Source organism: Chiroxiphia lanceolata, chromosome Z, assembly GCF_009829145.1.
Source record: "Chiroxiphia lanceolata isolate bChiLan1 chromosome Z, bChiLan1.pri, whole genome shotgun sequence".
Taxonomy (NCBI): Eukaryota; Metazoa; Chordata; class Aves; order Passeriformes; family Pipridae; genus Chiroxiphia; species Chiroxiphia lanceolata.
In genome coordinates, this window is record NC_045671.1 from 58,132,958 (window position 1) to 58,154,314 (window position 21,357).

Sequence of the window (21,357 nt, forward strand, 5' to 3'; positions counted from 1 at the left end):
TTTTCCAAATGACTGTTAAAATAAAATAAAAAAAAACAGGAAAGTTTTTAGCATGGAGATATCCAGATACTTACTTGATTCATGAAGGGCAATAATATTCAGAAGAAGTGTCTTGGCACTCTTCTATACTTTCATAATTTTCTGGTCATCAGTCAAGTTCAGACCTAGGACAGGGATGGCCTCAACAGCACTATCCTGGATTTCCTATCAAATCAATCTACCTCTGACAGGATTGCTACCGGCGCTTGCTGGATTCTCACCTGTGGGTTGAAAACCTCAGTCTTCCTCAGCAGTAACCCGAAACTCTTGGTAAATGTGGTGTAATACTTTCACATCCACAGATGTGTCTGCTGCCAACAGGAGGCAGTGGTGGGTGGTTTCGGACTTGCTGAAATGCAATAAATGAAACATCTTAAAGATTATCCAATCTATTTCTTAGCACCAAGTGAAATAAATGGTGCAATTGCATCCTTTGGGTGTTCTCATGTTGTCATTCAGCCAGAGGAGATAAATTATTTTGAGGGATTATTTATCACAGTCAACAAAGCAGGAAATCATTAAAACAAAAGTCTGAGTCTTCAGGTGTTAAACGTGTTACTGCAGAAGGTGCAGTCACAAATGAGTAGCAAGTACAGTGTTCTGAGTTTACTTATCATCAGGTTACAGTTAGAGGAATTGAGACAAATCAGTAGACCTCTCTGGAAGGCTTTTATGTAATTTAAAGGTGATGGATAAAGATGAGAGTGACCTGGATTGCCTGGATTCCATTGAGGAAAAAACTAGAGCCAAATGAAAGATGAAATTTCCAGGAGTAAGGAAGACTGCAGGCTCTTTGTCTAGAATGAGACTTCTCCTCTTCTGTGTGATATTACCAAGACAGATACTGCCTCTCATTTTATTCCTATTTTTAAAGTCATAGTTAAAAAATGAGAGCAAATGCAGAAAATACTTGCAGAGCTCACGTACCTTCAAATTTTTACTCTGTGGTAGATAAAGTTCAAGGCATTCAGTTACTCAAAAGGGGGCTTGAGAGGAAGGAAGGCAACCAGCTACTTGAAAGTGCTTAGTTTTGTCTGTTGGTAAAATTACGTAGTGATTTTGTAATAAAGCAGATATGGCAGTGTAGCAGTGATCTATTCAATAAACTTGCTAATAAGCTTAAACCACACTTGCCAATGTCAGATTTTACTTATCAGTTTAAATTTTCTGTACTATTATTCTGTTTATTTATTAATTTTATCCAGATTCTCCTCATGGCATTGCTATTCATCTTGCTCTCACATCTGCTGAAATTGGAGCTCGGTGAGATATGTCTTGGGGTGTATTTGTTTTACTTTTTTATATAGGGGCAGAATGCTATTTACTTTGATATGGTGGTCCACTAGTGTGACTTATATCTGTAGAAACTCTTGTGTATATATTTAGGTCACAGTTACTGACAAAAGATTTGGGGTTGTAAACTCAGGGGAAAAAATTGCACTTTTTCTTTACAATCAGTTTGGTACAATCAGTAAAGAGTACTGCATTTCCTGAAAACAGACCTCCATAACTGAAACAAATTTCTACTCTTATAATTGATTTAGTTTCTTTTTGGAAAGCATATAAGCTTTCAGGTGAACCATGGCTGATTTATTTCGCTATGTTGTAAATGAACCATTTTTGTGTACTTTAACAATGGTAGTGTTTGCTCGAGTCTAAGACTGCTTCTGTTCTGGATGACTAAAATACTGAACTTTTACAGACTTATGGGAAGAAACTGGTAATGATGACCGGAAATCATGCAGGGATTAAATTGTAGAAAAAAAGAAGCTGAAAACCTGTTCTGAAATGAGGTTGTTTTTTTTTCTCCTATGCCTTTCTCCTCACCGGGGGACCTAGAAAAATGACAGAAAGCAACAAAATAAGACTAATGCTGTTGAAAAAACACAAGAAACCTCGTGAGAAAGTAGTCTCAAACACATGTTTAAGGGTAAAAATGAGGTTAATGTTTAAAAAGTTGAAAGTGTAGTAATGGGTAACAAACTACAGTTGAGATTTCATCAGAAATATTTGACTTTTGGTAAGGGTGTTCTGTTATCTATACCCTAATTCTGTTAGTTATTTTTTGTAGAAATTTCTCTATTTTAGCATAAAAATCATCATTTCATAAGGGAAGGCTTAAATCTTGTGCAGCTAAGAAAAGGTAAAAAAATAATGAGGAAAAATTTTAAATTGCATGTAGAGGTAAAAGAAAAATACTAGTCAAAACAAAATTGAAACCGTGTAGGTTTTAATAGTGTGAGGGCTCCTAAATTGCTCCCACAGGCCACTACTGGCAGACTGTTTTTTTTTCTGAGTCATCTAAAACTGCTTGAGACAGCATAGCTGGGAATACATTTTATGTGAAAAATCTTGCATTTCTGAGATGTGTTGAAGCCTCATCTGACAGTGGGGTTTTTGTCCTTGCTGTCTTCCAAAGGCTGTTCAATAAATTGCATTTCCATGCTTTTTTAGTTAGAACGTTTATCTTCCGCAGTATCATTTGGTTAAAGTGTTGTCCGAAGCTACCACAATCAATTTAAGCATGAAATCGTATTTTCATATGCCATTTATGAAATTGACATACTTCTCTTCAATATAGTCTTGTCTTTCTGTGTAAGATAGTTATGGTTTATTTTTAAAAAAAGTCTAAACTTTGCAGTTCTAAGTTTCTGTGAGTTCTGGGGCGAGCTTGCTCCTCTGGTTGTTCAGTTCAGAGCAGAAGAGCTGCCTTGCAGCTGCCCCTTCCTGTGCCCCAGCACTCATTTTCTCAACACAGGCCAGTCTTTGCCCACCCATTGTTACTTTTTACACAAATCTGGTGTTTCAGTGTGACTTTGTAGGCAATATTGGCTCCCTCTGCTAGTACCACTACAGTTTCCTTGGTACCTTGCAAGATATCCCACCCCTGAAATCTGCCCTGTACACCACCTTTCCTCAAAGCTCATCTGTTTCTCACGTAACTCTCCCCTGATGATCAGTAAAATCCATCCACTCTTCAGCTTCTTGCATTATCTGTTGCAACCAGCAGTTTTCTTATGACCAGTAGTTTTGCACATCCTGTTTGTTAAGCTTAATCCCAGGGTAAGACCTGGTCATCTGCCTGCAGCCCTGATGGGATCCAGCAGGCTGGCTGATGGGTCAGTTCTCCTGACGTCCCTCCAATGCCTGCTAGAGTGAGCGCCTGGAGGAGCCTCAGTCCCCGCATTGTGAAAATAGTTGAAAAATTGAGTCAGGCTGGTACTGCTGCTGCGGCTCTTGTCACTTTTACCACCTCCTTCTAGTCTCGTCTCGGTTACTGCTGTGGCTGCTTTTGGCTCAGCTCAGGCACTGGGACAGAGAGCTACATCACTGTGCTTTGTGTCATGTATGTCAGCCTGCAGAGAGTCTTCCCTCACTCATGTCCCTGTCTTCTCTTAAAGGGTTTTATGACAGAAGTTGAGATAGGGGTTCAGTCTGTTAGTAAAAGAAAACAATCTCTTGCATTGTTGCTTACTACCTGTTATCCATCAGCATGTCAGCATTTGCCAGCAATAGCACTGATGCCATTAGTGCTGGCATTGTATTACCTCTTGTAATTGTCTCTCTTGTAATTGTCTCTCCCACAAGAGAGAATGTGGTCAGCCTGCAGGGTAGAAGGATCTGTTGATCCTGTCAGTTTTTTATCATCCTTCAACAGGCAGTCAGTAGGTCAACATCTTGCTTTTAAGGCTTTGGGGGTTTTTTTGGGTTTTTTTTAGATATTTGGAGGTTGTTTAAAACATTTGTCAGAGAATATTTTCAAGGAGAAAGAGTGTGTCCATAGGGGGGTTTTGTCTGTATTTCCCTGATCTGGGATTATTGTGGATCGGATGCTTCATAAAATAGCATACTTATCTTGTTCCCTCTTTTGTATTCCTTGTTCACTTGGAACATAACACCTCATCAGTCTTGGAAACCTACTGGCACAGGAGGTTATGACACCAAGCAATAACACGATCTCAGAAAACAGCTGTAATCTGTAAAGGGTGTATGGAAGGCAGTGAGTGTTTTCTGTTATGAGCCTCCAGTAGTGGACCTTCTCAGTGCTAAGGAGATAGAAAGTGAAGGGAGAAGGAATGAACAAAACCATGGAGAGCAGCCGGCTGGTGGTCAAGGGATAAACAGAGGCAGGGACAAAGAGATGGTCTCCAGTCACTAAGTAATGGGTCATTAATAAACTATTGATACTGCTTTGGGGAAGGCCAGCTTGGACTTTGTAAGTGATAAGAAGGGAGAACAATATGAACATGAGGATTGTGAGTATAGGAAGACCTGTGGACTGTACAAAACTTACTAAGCAATGCTTAGGGGGCATAAGTGGAAGTATGTATCAGAAGGGCCCAGTCCCTATGACTAGTGCTAGTCATAGACTTGCTTGACCAAGCACTGTGACTGATCACCACAGTCTGTCGTTTTATAAATCTTAACTGTGTAATCTCACTTCTTTGTCCCCTTTATGTGAGTCCTGTAAGGAGAGGTGGCAGCTACTGAGAAGACCGGTGGAAGGGGGTATGGGGCCAGCAACAGGAGTCAGGCTGGGGTATAGGGACAAGCCTGTGGTGTCAGCAGCAGCAGCAGTGGATAAGAGTCTTAGCTCCAGCCACAGGAGCAGGAACAGCACTTGCACCAACTGCGAGGACAGGGACCTTGTGTGTCCTAGGTGCAGCTATGGGTGAGACTGGGGTGAGTGATGCAAGTTAGGCTCTTGGCACAACATCTGGACTGGGATGCAGGTCACAGACTGTGTGCCTGGTGCCTGCTGCTGACAGAGGCAGGCAGAGTGTCTTACGTTCATGTGCTTTGACCTCACATGTGTGCCTCTTTGGCATGTGTAATGTGCTAGCAAACCTCAAGCTGGTTTCCCACTCACCTTAGCAGTGAGTGGGAAAGGGACTTCTTACAAGGGTATGTACTGATAGGACAAGGGGTAATAGCTTTAAATTGAGAGTAGGTTAGGATTGGATATATTAGAAAGAAATTCTTTATGGTGAGGGTGGTGAGGCACTGGAACAGGTTGCCCTGCAAAACTGTAGATGCCCCATCCCTGAAAGTGTTCAGTGCCAGATTAGATGGGGCTTTGAGCAACCCGGTCGAGTGGAAGGTATCCCTGCCCCTGATGGTGAGGTTGGAAATATATGATCCTTAAGGTCCTTTCCAGCCCAAATCATTCCATGTTTCTATGATTCTGTGGTCTGGAAGGGGTATCAAGTGGGTAGAGGGCTTGGTGTTTGTTTGGGAGGAACCTGTGAGCGTGGGCTGCCTGTGAGATGAGTTTGAATGCCTGCATCTGCCTGTTAGTAACTTGCTGCCAGACAGCAAGTAGGAGGCCCATGAGATGGATACAAGAGTTCTGGATGGATGGAAAGAGCTCTGGACCCAGGCAGAGGGGTTTTAGTTGGACAGAAGGATACACTCTGCAGATACTTAGGGATCCAAGAATGCTCATGTGTTTGTGCATTTTGAAGGGGTGGGGAGTAGCGTACAGTCAATAGTGAGTTTCAGTCCTGATCAGGCAAAAAGAAGGAAGAGGTCTTGGCTGGCTGTACTTAAGTTCATGTGAGTGCTGAGAGTCCTTTGTGCAGCGTAACTGAGCTTCACTACTGGTTGAACCTGTCGACGAGAAAGCAAGTGCTACATGTATCGACCTGGGACAGACACCTCCAGGTCTCTGGATGCAGCGGGCTGGGCTGCAGCAGCAGGGCAGGAGGAATCCCTGGACTTCCTGTATCAGGGATATAGGAACTGGCAGCCACTTATAACATCCCTTAACATAATTAGTGAAAGAGGATTTCATTATAGATACTCAATACAAAGGTTTTGAGTCATGAGTTCTTGAGCTATGTGCTTCTCAAAGTTGAGAAAACTGTGCTGAGGAAAAGATATTTACATCACTTTCCTGGTTTTTTTGTCTGCTGCTGGCCATTAATAGACACAGAATAAAGGTCTACTAATTACAATAATTTGACTCACATGGCTGCTTTTACAAAACCAGGGTGCTGCTGAAGGATATGTAATTCAAAAATGCTTGCCTTAAGTCTAAGACAAGCGAAGGAGATGATTTTTAAATTCAGGGATTTAAACCTTAAAAGGAGGTTCTTGGCCTCATTCTGTATCCTAGGCATTTCAGGAAGGCATTCATGACTTCACATTCCAAAGTGTAATTCATTCTCCGTTATTATTCATTCTACAGTGTTTCGGGAATTCTGCAATATTGTCATATAAAAATTAAACCTTTGACATTCTCACATAAGGACTCCTGAAGTTCACCTGCTTCCCCTCTGAAACAGGTTGCTTCATTTAAATCCTAAAGAGACAGGAAATAGGCAGTTTTGTTTGGGATGAATGACTTTTTTAATAAAGCAACAGCTTGATTTAATGAGTAGTATTGGGTTCCAGAGCTTCATTTGTAACCCGCAACCAACTATGTGACAGTAAGCATGTCACGTAACCAGCATGTCCTACTTTCACCATCTGTGAAACACTTTGAAAAGTCTTGGAAAATTGAATCATAGGTCTTTTTCATCTCTATTAGATCATCCAACTGTTCATCTGCCAGTAGGAGATTGTTTCCTACATCCACTGGTGTTTTTCCAATGTGGATTCTGTCCTCTAAGTGTTTGGGCTTCCAGTGGTACCCTTGGGAGATGATTTTGCAGACTTCTAGACCTCATTGTCAGGAAACTCTTCTGACATTCACAAAAAGATACTTCTTTTTGTTGTTGTTATTATAATATAATTCTGTTACTTTTTTCCCCATTGCTTAATATACTTAAGATACTTGCTTATAGTTTTAAAATATATGAAATTCATGCAACGCCTTAAAGATCTAGATAATGTGCAACTGTCTGTAAGGTACCTTCTGTATAGAAGGCTTTGAGATGCAAGGTATGATCTTGTATAAGAAGGTAAGCTACTTAATTTTTTGTGAAATTGCATCTAAGGAAGTGTGCAGACTGCTCCAGATTTAGGACAAAAAAAAAGAGTAAAATATGGAACTTAACAGTGGAGCACAATGTAAAATGAAGGTGTTGGAATAGGTTTCACAGGTGGTTAAGTAGGGAAAAAGAGAAAGTAACAAATATAGTTGTTAAATATGAAAGCTATCAGAATAACTAAATTTCTCTGTATGGAATTTTCAGTTTTCCAGTATTGTGAATGTGTGGAAGTTATTTGGTTCTGCATAACAGTAGTTAAACTGCTTTTAAAATGGCCATCTGAGAAACAACTGGTATGTAACATGATTTTTTGTCCCAGTGCCCTAGGCAGAAAAAAACAATATTCAGATAATTCAACTAATAAGGTTAATAGGTCGTTTTGTAGTACAACATATATAAAATATGTGTCTTAAAACAGCGAGAAATCTGTCATGGGGGCACGTTTCATAAAATATTCAACTTTTAAACAAAATCCACTTGTCCGGGATTTTCATTCTTCTATTTTGGCTGCCAATGGAAATGCTTGAGCCCAGGAATGCAAAGTGCATGTGTAGTCAGTCTCTTTAGAAAAGGGATATATTTTTTTTCTCGTCTATTTCAATTTCATTGTCTTAAACATATGTATTCACATATGTTGAAAAGTTCTGATATAATTTCAGAGTCTAAGATAAGTGGGGTATTTAAAGCCTTCCAAAGTTCATTTGTATCTCAGCAATATGGGCAATTTATATACTTCTGTAAATAAAACCACCTTTCTGCATACTTTGCTGTTGAAAAATATCTCTTGCCTTCCTCAGTAGTAGATACAGTCAGATTAGGTATAATGTAGTGTTTTGGAAGAGTAAGTAAATGTAGTGTTTACATACACACCAAAAAAATCTCCATATAACAAACTGGTTTTCTTTCTTTAAGAGTTGAGGTAGGTGCCATGTTTAGAATGTTCCTGAGGAAGATGAACTTTAGAAAGGCTTCCTAAGGTCTGATCATATGAAGAATAAATGTATCTTTCATCTACAGGAAATAAAGCCAGATGAAGTTACCCGACTTGCTCTTAGGACTGAAGTTAATTTTGAAAGTGTCTGCAGAAAGGTAAGTCTTGCTGGTTTTTGTTTTCTTTCCCTTGCTTCTGTGAGTGCGAGAGCACTCCTTAGGAAAAGATGCATATGTGGTTGCAAGTACATGCATTTTGCACGGTGTATTCTGTATGTTGTATTGTGTCTTCCTTGTAGATCTTTCTTTTCTAAGAAAGTTTATCCACTAGGACATACTTACAAAAAATTGCATATCTGTGCAAGTGACTTGTCATCTAGCCTGGTGGGCTAATCCCTAGTAATTGGAACAGAATACTGGGAAGCGTGGTAGTGATTTCTTAGTGTTTATGAAGAGATTTGTTTAGTTTGTATAGCACATATACATGGTTCAGTTAGTGTAAATAATGTAAGCTCTCAACAACAGTTGGAAAAAAGCTCTCAATACTGTTAAATGCAGGGAAAAGTTTCCACATGTGTACAAAGCATGACAAACATTAGCTTGAAATAAAGGTGGAATTTTAACACCCATGTGGCTTATTAGTTTCAGTGTAACGTTTCTCTTGAAGCCCACTGATGGTACATTATTAAATATTAACTGTCTGAGTAGTGATTTCTGTAAGAGAAAGTGGGAAGAGCCTTGTTGAAATAAGCAGCTGACGTTGAGAGTAGTACCATTTCAAGGCACGTGTTGCAGAAGTGATGCCAGAAAGCAATTCTGTTTAAAAATCTCAGAACATGAAATTGTGTATTTTCTTTCACATTGTCCTCAACTCCTGTGGGTGGTCCAGTGAGGGAGTCTGAAATCTGAAATGCTTATAGTCCAAAGGCTAAATTTTAATGTAGAATTGGGTCATTTACTCGTATAATGGCACCATTAGTTTGTAATATAACTATGCTATTGTGTATTACAGTCATGTGTGATGTAGTTCAGTTATCTGCATAGTGTGCAGGAGGATTTTCAATGTTTCATGTCAGCAAAATCAAGTTAATAGGAAAACATCATAGGAATTTGGTGTTTCTGGCGCAGTGTTTGGACAGAAGCATCTTACTGCTTTTCCTTCTCTTAGTGATAGAATAGAGTAAGGAAAAGGTCACAGCTATACTGGCATGGAGCTAAAAAGCTGCATTCTTCTTCTAAAATTTTTTGACCAAGATTTTCCAGTCTGAAGGTGAGCTAGTCAGAAACGGGTTACCGTAATGTTAGAAATGATGCAGAAGTGAAGATTCTGGATGAGTGAGGACATGTGGAGAGGGATTTTGTTCTCAACGAGAGATGCTAAATTCAAACAGTGACCTTTTTTCAAATACATAAGCCTTGTGTTGGTTTCATATACTGTAGGAGCCCCAAAATGAAATAACTGATGCTATTGTTTTAAAGGAGTTTATAGGTTTACAGTTGGAATTGTATTTTCTAGAAGGACAATTTTATTGCCAAGAACGCTGAAGGAATATAATTAAACTTACTTTTTTTATTTTGTCCTGTTATTTTTTATATATTCGTGGTCGTGACTGATAGTGTACTTTCCATATTTTCTTAAAATAGGCTTTAATTTTGCTTTAATTCTTCAAAATGTATAATACAGATAACCTCATGGAATTGTTTTGGGGATTCGATCTGTTGTTTCTGTTATTTTCTGCTGGTGGTCCTATTTTTCAGGGGTGGTCCTGTTTTTCAGGAGTGTGAAAGTCTGTTAATGTCACACTTTGTAGTGGATAGAACTTACGTTTCAAATCAAATTTATGGATTGATGCTGATACATTTTTAAACCCATAGAGACTTTTTAACCTCACTGCAGTAGAAGAATATGTACAATTAATTAGTACAGTACTGTTGACAAGTGGCAGTTGTGCCATCATGACTTTATCGATTGCTGTTGATTGGCCATAGAATATCCCCAGCTAAAGAAGGCATCCCTTTTGTGCTTTAACAAAAGTTAATTTTCCAGTATTTTATCTCTTATTTTCCCACATTTAGCTATTAAATGAACAACAAAAAAAATTTATTTTCTATCCCTAGCAATATTCTGTAGTCTCAGGAAATGCAGGCCACACTGTTTACCTTTTCATTAACTCGAATTTCAAAATATTTGAAGGAAAATATCCCGTGGCTGTTTTCATTGTCAAAATAGATTTGTTTTCATTGACAAAATGCAATCTGTTTTAATTCACTGTGGAATGCTGAATATTAGTTTTGCATAGTGGTCATGTAGTCAAGATCTTTGTTTAATTCCTTCTGCCCACTGAGATTTTATGTTCCATTACTGTGTTTCCCCAATATTTTTCAGAATAAGATAAGCATACTTTTCTATTTTAAAAAAGTTTGCATAGATTTCAGTCAAGTATAATAAAATTGTGCTAAGTGTTTAGCAAGTGGCAGTTTACTGTGAGCTCCTGTGATTTATCTGTCAATATGGCTATACTCATGGTTGCTAATAAGCAGATCAGATTTATAATAGTTGCAGAGTGAGTTGACGAGTCACCAGACACTGGACTTCTGCCTTTCCAAATTTATAAAAGCATTACAGGGTTTGCCACATTGCTGTAAGACAAGAAGCAGCAGGTGAACAGTTTTTTGTGCACCTCTGCTGAAATATTTTTAATTGTCCTAGTTAGAACAACTGGGACCAGTTCATCACTGGATGGGTGGAACCCAAAACTGTGTATTCTATAGCCTTCCATGCCATTTCCCAGAAACTGTTATCAATGAACCATTTACACCATCTGCACATAGAGCCTGACTCCTCAGGCTATAAACTAGGTGTTAAGAGGCCTGAGAGATAGGTGGATGCTCCTGTCCTCACACCCATTAAGGAACCCCCTGCCCTGAGGGAGGTACTGAGCATTCCTGCCTGAACTGGAGGATATATAATCTTGGAGTCTTGGGACTTTTTTAACCACTCATGGGATCCAGAGGAAGACTACAGATCACTGCTCTCAACCAGACTGCAACCACCACTCTCGACTGGACTGCAACCACTACCCTCGACCAGACTGCAGTCACCACTTTTGACCAGGCTGCAACAGCACTCTCACCAACAGGTTTTCCCCCTCTCCCTTCACTTTGGACTCGGGGGCCCAATGAACACCACTCTGTTCATGCCCCAGGGTGCTGGGTTATACATTTGGGTTTTGTGGGTTAAAACCAATTGTTTGTCTGTATAATTGTACTTATTGTATTATTTTATTAAATTGTTATTCTGATTTATAATCTCTCTTTTGGGTTGAGTTCATTTTCCCCTGCTGGTTTACCTTTAAACCAGCACATTAATCCATTTTAATATTGCTGCAGCTAGCACCATTGTTATCAACAGGTGAAAAATTCTGTTTTAAAAATTGTAATAAATCTTATCATGGTACTTTGACTGTTGTTAATATTGCTGGTGCTATTTACAACTGTTGAAATGGAACCTGTATTTTCTAGGTTCTCACTAAGTCTTTATTCGCTTTCTGTACATAGCTGTGCATTGTCTGCAACAAATATATTTGCCAGACCTTAGTAAAATTAGAAAAATATGTGGTAGAGCTTTTGTCTATTTTTTTTTTAAACTCATATTTGCAACTGTGATGGCATTTTGTGCTCCAGCACACTGAAGTTATAAATTGGAAGCCAGTCCTAGAAATGCTATTCATTACAAGCAGAAAACTGAATTGGGAACTGACAAAGGTCTTAACTGTTGTCTTCAACTTGTTGCTAACATAGATTTAAGGTAATTTAGATACATTAAGATAGGCAGGATAAATAAATGAATATTTATTAATGTTTTTCCAGTATTAGAAAATAATGTGTATAATGTATGTTGTTTCTCCAGAAAAGGGAACACCTTCATGATAACTGCAGACAGTTTTCTTGCCTTGGCACTAGCAATAACAGATATTGACTCACTTATTTTTAACATCTCATTTAGCTTTTCTTCCAGTAACTTTTTGGTGTAAAGCACATGAAAAAAAATCCCTGTCTTTTAAACACTGAGAATGACAGAATTCTGCTCCAGCATGATGGAACTCTTAGTACAAGCAGCAATATGGAGTGTCATCTTGCTTTAAGTCAAAATACTTCTTATTTTTCCTAAAAGTCCATGTGCTTTGAAATTGAGTGACTTTCAGATTTTGGCAAGGGGAGGCTTGAAGTTGAAATGAACTATTGTGTTTTTCTGTGAGTGAAGACTAAAGTACCAGTGTACATTAATTTTATCAAAGACTGAATTGAGCACATGCTTCTGACTTACAGAAATACCAACAAATGTTCACAGATGATAAATACCACCTCTGTTTTTTGCTTCCAGATTCAATCTTCATATAACCTTAGTAGCATAGTTTTGCTTTTTTTTACACTGATTTCTGATCTGTGGTCCTTTGAAAAGAACACCACGTTTTCCTACTAAGTCTTGTATTTTCATCCATTGCTCAAATCCTGCTGTGTTTGAATCATGCAGATGCTTTTCTGCAAAGAGGACTCTGCACAGCAAATTTTGAGTATATTGTGATATTTGAAGTTTGTTGGGGCCATGCAATGCCACATCCTTCTGAGTCTCAAGATTACTGAAAAGCTTGCTACAGTTTCTAAGTGTGTTGTGAAATTTTTTTTAGAACAGAAATGTAAGTCATCACTAGCTCTTAGAAGCCCTTCTTTTTTTCTTTTTTTCTTTTTTTTTTTTTTTCTTTTTTTCTCTCTTGCTAATATAAGGTCTGGCAAGCTTATTTGAGATTGCTTCATGTTCAGGAACCAGCTTTGTCTTGTTTGGAATTTAAAAGGAATTCGAAGACTTTAGAAACAGGATCTCAGGCAGCTCATGCACAGCAACCATGTGCACAGTATGATTTTGATCATTAAAAATATAAACTGCTTGATGAGTACAGGTAGGCTTAACATGATTTTGGAGGGTGTACATTAATGCCGTGGGCTTAAGGTCCAGATATTTTTAATAGATGCCCAAAGACTGATATGTTGCAGTTAAAAGTTCTGGGGTTTTTTTCATGGATGAGTGATTTTAATATCTTTACCTGTATGGTTTAAGTGAACTTGGGATTGGGGAACCAATTAAATTACTAAGAGTAATATGAAAAGGTTTTTGATGATTTATCAGATGAGATTTTTACTGATTCACATATGAAAAGACCCTGTTTTATCTCCCAAACTTCTTGAATTCACTGGATCTCTGGTGCAGGACTAAAGACATCCTTGGGCAAAAAGGATATGAGAAAGAGGCAGAAATGTGCTTCTGTTCAGGACAGACAGGAAGAAAAAGGATGAACTTTACAGGCTGATTATGTATTAACTTCATTTCTTTCAAAGGAGTCTTTCAGTCACATTATCAAAATAGCATTTCTCAGATTCATATCATTTTTAAACCATGCAAACGATGGCCTGAGATTAGTATATCAATCCACAACCCCTCTCTCATCACCAACCAAAAAAAGAGCAAGGGTGGAGTAGTCACAGTGCTTGCTTTGGTTTTTGTTCTTCTTTGTAGATTTATATTGAAAACATTTTTCACACCAACAGTTTGTGAAAGGCAATTTATGAAAGGCTGCTAGCTTTGAGGCATTAATTAACAGTGAGTAAGTAAATAATTGGAGCATCAGGTTTCCCAAAGCATCTCAATAGATGATAATGTTTGATTACAAGACATTGTTCTAATGAATACATTTATTTATTAAGGAAATTTTAAACTTGATACTGCTAGTACTCTTAAACTGTGTGGCAGAGACAGATGTAATTTTCGGAATCAAGTAGAATTTTTGATTAAACACATCTGCATCCATAGAGGAACAGTCATATTTGTATTTTCTAACTTTGAAAAATATAGATGTTTCTATTTTAACTGAAAATCCTAACTGTACACTTGTGATCTTTGCCTTCATTTATTTTAAAAATGTACGCCCTGGTGGAAAATATCTAAAATAACCACTCTGTATTCACTGTAGATTTAATCTGAGGAAATGCTCTAAATCATAAAAAGGGCCCCTAAAAAAAGCCTTTTGCTTTTTAATTGAAGACTTGCTGTTAGCTTCAAAGGCTTTGGATCAGGCACAAAATAGTTGCTGTCTCTTGTTTGAGGTTTGGGGGATTTCTTCACAGTCCCCTCCCCTTCTCCTCCCCCCAGCCCTCCACTACACAACATACTGTTTAGGATAGATGTTATTATTGATATAAAACTTCTGTTTCTGTTCTTACTGTGTTTAGTAGGAGACAATTATGTACATGGATTTTTAACATTGCTTATGGAAATATTTTGTTTGCAGTCCATAAACCATAGGGAGAAAACTACTGAATCATGATGTGATAGTCCATAAGCTTGGTATAATATGCTTATCATTAATACTTTGCAGTTTTGTGGTTCACTTTTGGCTATATGGGGGCAAATGGCTGGTGTTTTTGAGGAACCCATGAAAAACTTCATTCTCCTTTTTATTTAAATTCTTTTATTACACTGATGATTTAATAGTTTAATGATTGCCTATCTGGACATGGTTGACAGTCTCCATCTCACTCCTCTCCCCCTTCTTTGTAAGTATTAATTATTGGAAACATTGTTATCTTACTTCCTTTTGCTCCAGAAGGAATATGTTTCCGTTCTCCAACAATATGTTTATGCTGAGAATAGTAAAATAATTATGTTCAATTTATTTTCCTACATGTTATAGTGTTATCTTCCCTTCTTACTTCAATATGGAACAATAGATATTCATTTGCATATCAGATGCCAGATATGCTTTTCTCTCTGTAATGGTTGTATATGTCAACATGTTAATATTTATTGGAAATGTGATGCATTGATTTAATAGTAAAATTTCTGGCATCACAGACTAAAATAATTGGCTTGATGCTGGGAATCAGTACTGCAGAGTTGAATTCTTTTTGTCCTGAGTATTTTGATTGTTTGAATTCAGTTGCACTGAATGTATGAAGCCACTGTTTTCTGAGAATTTTCCATGTCAAACACCAGATGTTAATGTTAAACAGGAATGTTTGTGGTCTTCCTTAGATTACTGATGAAGTGAAGAATTTTACATTCATTGATGAATATCACATTGAGGCGTAAATACTTTCTCTGTGTGACTGTTTGTTGTTTTCTTTTCCTGAAGGTTCCTCATCTTACAAATTTGATCACCTGAACTGCAAGCTGTTTAGCATGGCTTTTGTGTATACTAGTCTGTATTTTAGAGCCTAGAGTCCATTGCTATGGTTGCAAATGAAGTTTTATGTTAGTATAAAAGTGTCAGTTTTTGACAAATCTTTCTCTAGTCTTCTTCCATGTACTTCTCTGCCTGACTGTCCGTCTGTCTACCAGCCCAGCCAGTATCAATCCATCCCCAGGCTTCCAATGAGAAAGTACATATCCTGTATATTAGGTTCTGTCTATCACACTCCCACCTGTGGACAGCCATTCCTTCCCCCACTGCACTCTTCCCCTTACTGTCTCTGGAACAATTTGTAGATCACTTCTCCATTAGCCCCTTTGCATTCAAACTAGGCTACCACACACATGCTGCTGTAGTACCACTGTTTGAGAGCAAGGAGGTAAACTAGACCAAAGTTAGCATCATCTCTGATAGCAGAGTAGAAATTGCAGCAATCTCATTTTAACTACAGCTTTGATTTTGTTCATTCTGGAAAGAATATTTTTTAAGTTCAGTGTTGAAATAAACTGCTAGTAACTTTGGCAGTTTTCCACAGAGGTATTGTTTATCTTTGATACAAAAGGCCTGTCTCCTTTCAAATTTTAAAGTGCTAGTCCAAGAATCTTTCTACCATTCATTTGCATTCCCGTGAAGCTGTATTTCTTAATTTTGTTGCTTAGATGAACAGACCGTTCAAGTTTATTAAAGTACAGTCCTGTCCCTAGACCAGGCTCAAACTCAAAAGTGATATGATTGCCTTTGATTTGAATGTGCTCATTTCACTTACTTGGTGTGTCAGATGAGAATGTGGGCAGGCATATTATTGTCAGTAAAGCTCAGAGGAATTTGATTCACGTTTTTGTGAGTAATATTTGTCTTTGATCATCTAGGTAATTCAAATACAATAAACATGCTTGAGAGACTAGAAATGGATGAAAAGGTGGGTGGAAAGAGCAGTGCTTTTGAGGTCGGATATGCCTGTGGTAGTGATGATGTGATGCTTAGTGCTGCAAATGTTCATGGCTATACTACTTAGTCCCCAAAAGATTTTTATCACGGGACTCATGAAAGACAAGCAACTCACAACTTTCATTTTTATTTTAAATGAGTATTTGTGTGATGCGTATAAATATCTTTCTGGATATGAGCTGTCATTGGAACAGTGGAGGAAAATATTAGAAGTAGTCTTGTTTCTGTGCTTTCCTTGAAAAAAATGCAGGACAAAAAATGTGGCATGGCAAGATTCTCATGGTGGTTGGTTTACCAACTTTGGGGTTTTTTTAAATTCAGGAAGGCCAAGTTACTGACGTCCACCATCTTCTTCTCCAAAATATTGTTCAGGCTTGCATACAATGCCTAAGAGGCAGAATCTCAGTGCATGGGTGAGAGTATGTTATCAAAATGAAATGTTTAGGTATTTGGAGTACCTGTGGGGCCAGAGAAAGCTGGACAGGAAGGATGACCAGCAGCATAATCAAAATTGCACTGAAAACTTTAAGGGACATAAAGGAATATTTTAAAGCGTGGGGAAGGTGATATGCATGGAGAAACATCATATTCACGATGATATGACATACAGGGAAAGGCCAAGAATGGAACAGCTTGATCCAATAAATAATGAAGGTAAATCAGACTGCCTACAGTGCTACTTGATTGACACCTCCAATACTAAGCTACAGGGAAAGGGTGTATATTATGAATGCTTCCATACTAATCCTTGTGCCAAAAAAAATAGTGGAGGGGAACTAGAATATTTGACGTATAATATCATCACATATAAAATAGATATTCTCCTTCCACCAGGTCTTCAAGATAATTAATGAAATTTACCATCTTCACAGGAATAATGGGATATGAGGTACATGCATGAGAGTGATGCTGTTCTATGAAGCACTGTATTTTAGGTCTTAACAGCTCAGCCATATTAATGGAAAAGAAAATCCCTAAGAAGCATTTTGATTGGAATTTGCAACTGGCATAAAAGTTTGGTACTTGCATGTCCTACAGCCTCCAGTCAGAATGATGCTGGTGAACAGAAAATGTTAAATGAGATTAGAGAAGCTACAAATTTAGGACAGATAATAATAGTGAAAGTTTTCAATTACCCTTAATTCATATGGCTACTTAAGACAGAATCTTTGAATTACATCCTTTATGTATCCACCAGGAAAGTAATCAGTTTGTAAAGTTGATCCACATGAAGGGAGAGGGAGAAGGATATGTGCAACCAAACGAGAAAGCAAAATGGTTTCTCACAGAGGGTGGTTGGGCATTTGAACAGGCTCCCCAGGGAAGTGGTCACAGCACCAAGCCTGCCAAGAGTTCAGGAAGTGTTTGGATGATACTCTCAGGCACGTGGTGTCCTGTGCAGAGCTAAGGGTTAGACAGGATGATCTTTGTGCTTCTCTTTCAACACGGCATATTCTGTGATTCTGTGATCTGTCTGTAAATCCTGTAAGTATTGGTACTCATGGAACAATTTTGACTAAGGTTCATGAAGCTGTTTTAGCATTAACTTCCAGCAGGGTTTTTTTGTGTGTGTTCATGGAAGAAACAAAGATCAGTGTACCCTTGAGGGAAGAACAGCCATATTTTATTACCTCTTGATCTTGTTTTGAGAAGCACCATACAGTTGGCACTCTATGATAGTGTGCTAAGTGAATGCACTTGTATCTAGAAATTAAGTACAAGGAGAGAGAACATAAGGCAGAATTTACATGAGTTGAAACGTTATTTTGGTTGCTTAGAAAACTTAAAACGTTAAGATGTCTTTAATGTTATATAAGCAATTGTAATTACTTATGTTAAAGACTGACACTCATGCATTACTAAAGGAAAGGCTCTTTCTGTATATTTGCTTTGTGATGTGGCTCAGAATTGCATTGCAAAATCAGAAAAAAAGTAAATCTGACATTCCTGATGTTTCTAAAAATTAGAAACAGCTGCTATTGTCTTTTGCTCCTTTTATTTCTATAAATGAAACTCTATCAGTTTTTCATGGTGTATCATATAGAAATAAAGTGGAATATCATTCTGATTTCTTCCCCTCTTTTCTATGTAGATCAGTTTTTAAAGTGCTGCAACTCAGAATTAAGAAATCGATAGTTATAAAAATTAAAAAAATAAATAAAGGAAGTTAAGGAATTAGGAGGCCTCTTTCAACTCGATATTAAGCCCATCAGTTTGTTAACAGTGGAAAACTAAATGAAAAGTTACTACTGCTTCAACTTTTAAAAACTTAACTTTAGAAGGAGAAAAATTTGATGTTCTTGAATTACTGGAATTCTGTTCTTAAAAATCTCATCTATTGGGATGTCAATGAATGTAACTGCTAAGACTATCAATGTTAAAAAGTTAGAGCTTAATAAAATGAGAGCATAAGGTTACAACACTTTGCTCCTCTGTGGTAATATTGGTAGATAAGAGAAAATGGGAGGTAGCCAGTCACTTAGTGGAAGTATGATGGCATTACATTTAAAAGATGATGGTCTAGTTTTTCCTTGGGTTTGGAATATGAGTAATTGCCAGATTGATTGGAATGGTTTTGCGGTCATTTCACATTAGGAAAACTCTGGATGCCAGAGTTAAGTAATAATAATGTAATGGCCTAGAAGCTGCCCAGGAGCCTCTAAGCATAAAGATTCAGTGTGCCATATAGTGAAATACCTACTATAAAATCTGAACATCCAGGATTGCCATTTAATTTACATCCATCATCTGCTGATAGGCTCAAGTAATATCAGAGCTTACATATATATCGGACATGTGTTTATCATTAGAGCAGGTTTCAAATGCATTGTCAATAGACTTAATGATGGAAAAGCTACATTTTGGTGCCAAAGAACTGGTATGTCTATCTCAGATGTTTTAATAGTTTTTTAGTGAACTGAATTTGTATTTCCATTGTCTTTTTCAGAAAAAGTCTGAAAAACATATATATTTAAAAAAAAACAAATCTGTTTTCAATTGTGCACATAAATTGCAGTGTGGTATGCCAAGAAATGCTGTCTTGTTTTGAGTAGCATATGATAACATGGCCTACCCTTTGTTAGTGCGTGCAGTGTTCATGAAGTCTTTAAGTCATCTGTGCCTCCAAATCCCTGGCTCTCATATTTATTTCCATCAACAGTGCTCGGAGCAGAAATATGTCTCTCCCAAGAGTTTTATCTGAAGACATTGACCTGACAGTACTTTAGTTATATATAGATAATGTTCCCTGGTGATAATGCTTGTAAATATGGAGGTCTGAGCAAGATGGGGTTTGTTGGCAAGGGTAACCTTTTTTCCTTTGCGTTGTAAATTATCTGAAATATACCTGATTAAATTGGAGATTGTTTAAATTTGAAGATCTCAACTATGTCGAATGTCTCTGCTGTAAACTTAATTTTGTATGTGCTTATACATATGGTACTGTGTCAGACTTCATCTGACAAGTGGTAACTTGAGGTTTGAGCATCTGTTTTATAGTGAAATATTGTAAGGCTGTATCAAGATTACATCCCTGATAGTTTGGTCCAGAGTTTTGTCAGCAGATTTACATCATAAGGAGAGCAGTATCTCAATTCCGAAAGTTCTTTGGTTCATCCAAAACAGAATACTGTGAACTTCTGGTCCATTAATAGTTTTAATAATACAGAGCTCATCCCTCTGTCACACCAATTCAGTGCTACTGTGTGCTTTCACTCAATCTTTGGACATGCCCAGGGTCCACAGCTGAACCTTGGGAGCTCAGGTGCATTCAGGTTGCAGTGAAGTCAGAGAATTCTGTTTACTGCTCTGTTTACAGCACTGGCTGGATGTTGTTGGTCTCCCTTGTGTTTCTGCTCTCTTTTCTATAACAAATAAGTATAAATAATCAGTTTTTAATTTTTTTTCCCAAAAGTTATCGTTCAAATTTCATTCTGATATTAACCAGCTTAATTCTCTATTCGGCATTAATGAACATTTGCCTATTTTCAGTTTTCAGATCCTCTTTCTAGATGGCCAGTTACAGACAAATGATCTGTCGATTTCACTTTTTTGTAAAGGTCAGTTCTGGTTTCAGATCTGATATCTTGTGGATGTCAAACTAATTTATGTATGACATTTCCTCCAAACTTCATTATCTTCTCTTAAGACTGTGTAAATTTTGTGGCAAAGAACTTTCTCTCTATATTGTTCACAGCTACTGTTACCTGAGATGTGTTTTGATTCTGTTCCCCCTGAAGTACGTATTTTTTTTCCAGATTTCTAGTTCATTGTATTTTGCTGTGCAGTTTAGTTTCTTGCCTTATTTGGGTTGGGATATTTACTTGGTTTTCTTTTATGGAGTTTGGGTGTTTTTCTAGTGGCATCTATTTTACTGTGCTGTGTCCCAAAATTTTTTACTCAGTTTGGTGAGACGCATATATTTTATAGTGATACAGTCACAATGAATTAGACCACCATAACTGGAGGAGGAGTTATCACAGTGCTCACTTTATATCTTCTTTCATAACCTTAAGAAGTTATTTTTTTTCCTTGTTGGATGCCAAACTGAGAGTACTATAGCCTTGGAAAAAATGGAGAAGCAGCATTTGAGTTTTCCCACAATCTTGCTGTTTCTGCTTACACCTAGAGTTCACCCTGTTCTCCATGAGGAAATAATTAAGGATCCATGTCTTCTTCATTCTGGAATTTTTTGCTCTGACTTTTCTTTATTGAAACAATCATGGGAATTATTCTTTGCATAAAGAGAAGAAAGAAAGAATTGTAGAAGATTAAGTACATAATTTGTACTCAGGCAGGTCTGGGGTTTATGCCAATCTCTGCTGTAGATCACTCTGGAAGTTTGAGATGAAACACTCCAATTTTTATTTGATCATTTCCTAATGTGAAAAATAAGCATTTACCTCACACTTGTATGATTGGCTTAATTAGTTGTGACAGGTTAATCTAAAGAAACTCTATTATAGACCCTTTTATACTCCAGTTAGATATTGTCATCTAGCATTTACAAAGTTCTAGGCTTTTGAAAAGTTCTAGGCTTTCTAAACTTTTTCAAATGCTTGGATAGTAGGTGTTTTTATCATGTATGCAGCAAAGAAAAGCAAGAAATCCATTTTTGTTTGAATTTGTAACCTATTTTGAAACTTTTATTTTAAAAGAGAAGTAATGATAGAAACATGTTTATACATCATACTTCTTTTTGATAAAAGACAAACCACATTTAATATGGAACTGAATGTGAATGTAAGTGAACAAATTTATGG

At 37.4% G+C, this 21,357-nt stretch overlaps 1 protein-coding gene across 2 annotated transcripts in view; it reads left to right on the top strand.

The window, feature by feature from the left end:
• Positions 1–21,357, top strand: part of SRFBP1 (serum response factor binding protein 1) — a 69,733-nt gene that overhangs the window by 37,288 nt on the left and 11,088 nt on the right. For both annotated transcript variants that reach the window (XM_032676300.1, XM_032676301.1), the window contains exon 4: positions 7,992–8,063. In XM_032676300.1, the coding sequence (XP_032532191.1) occupies positions 7,992–8,063 (72 nt within the window). The remainder of the gene's footprint in view (positions 1–7,991; positions 8,064–21,357) is intronic.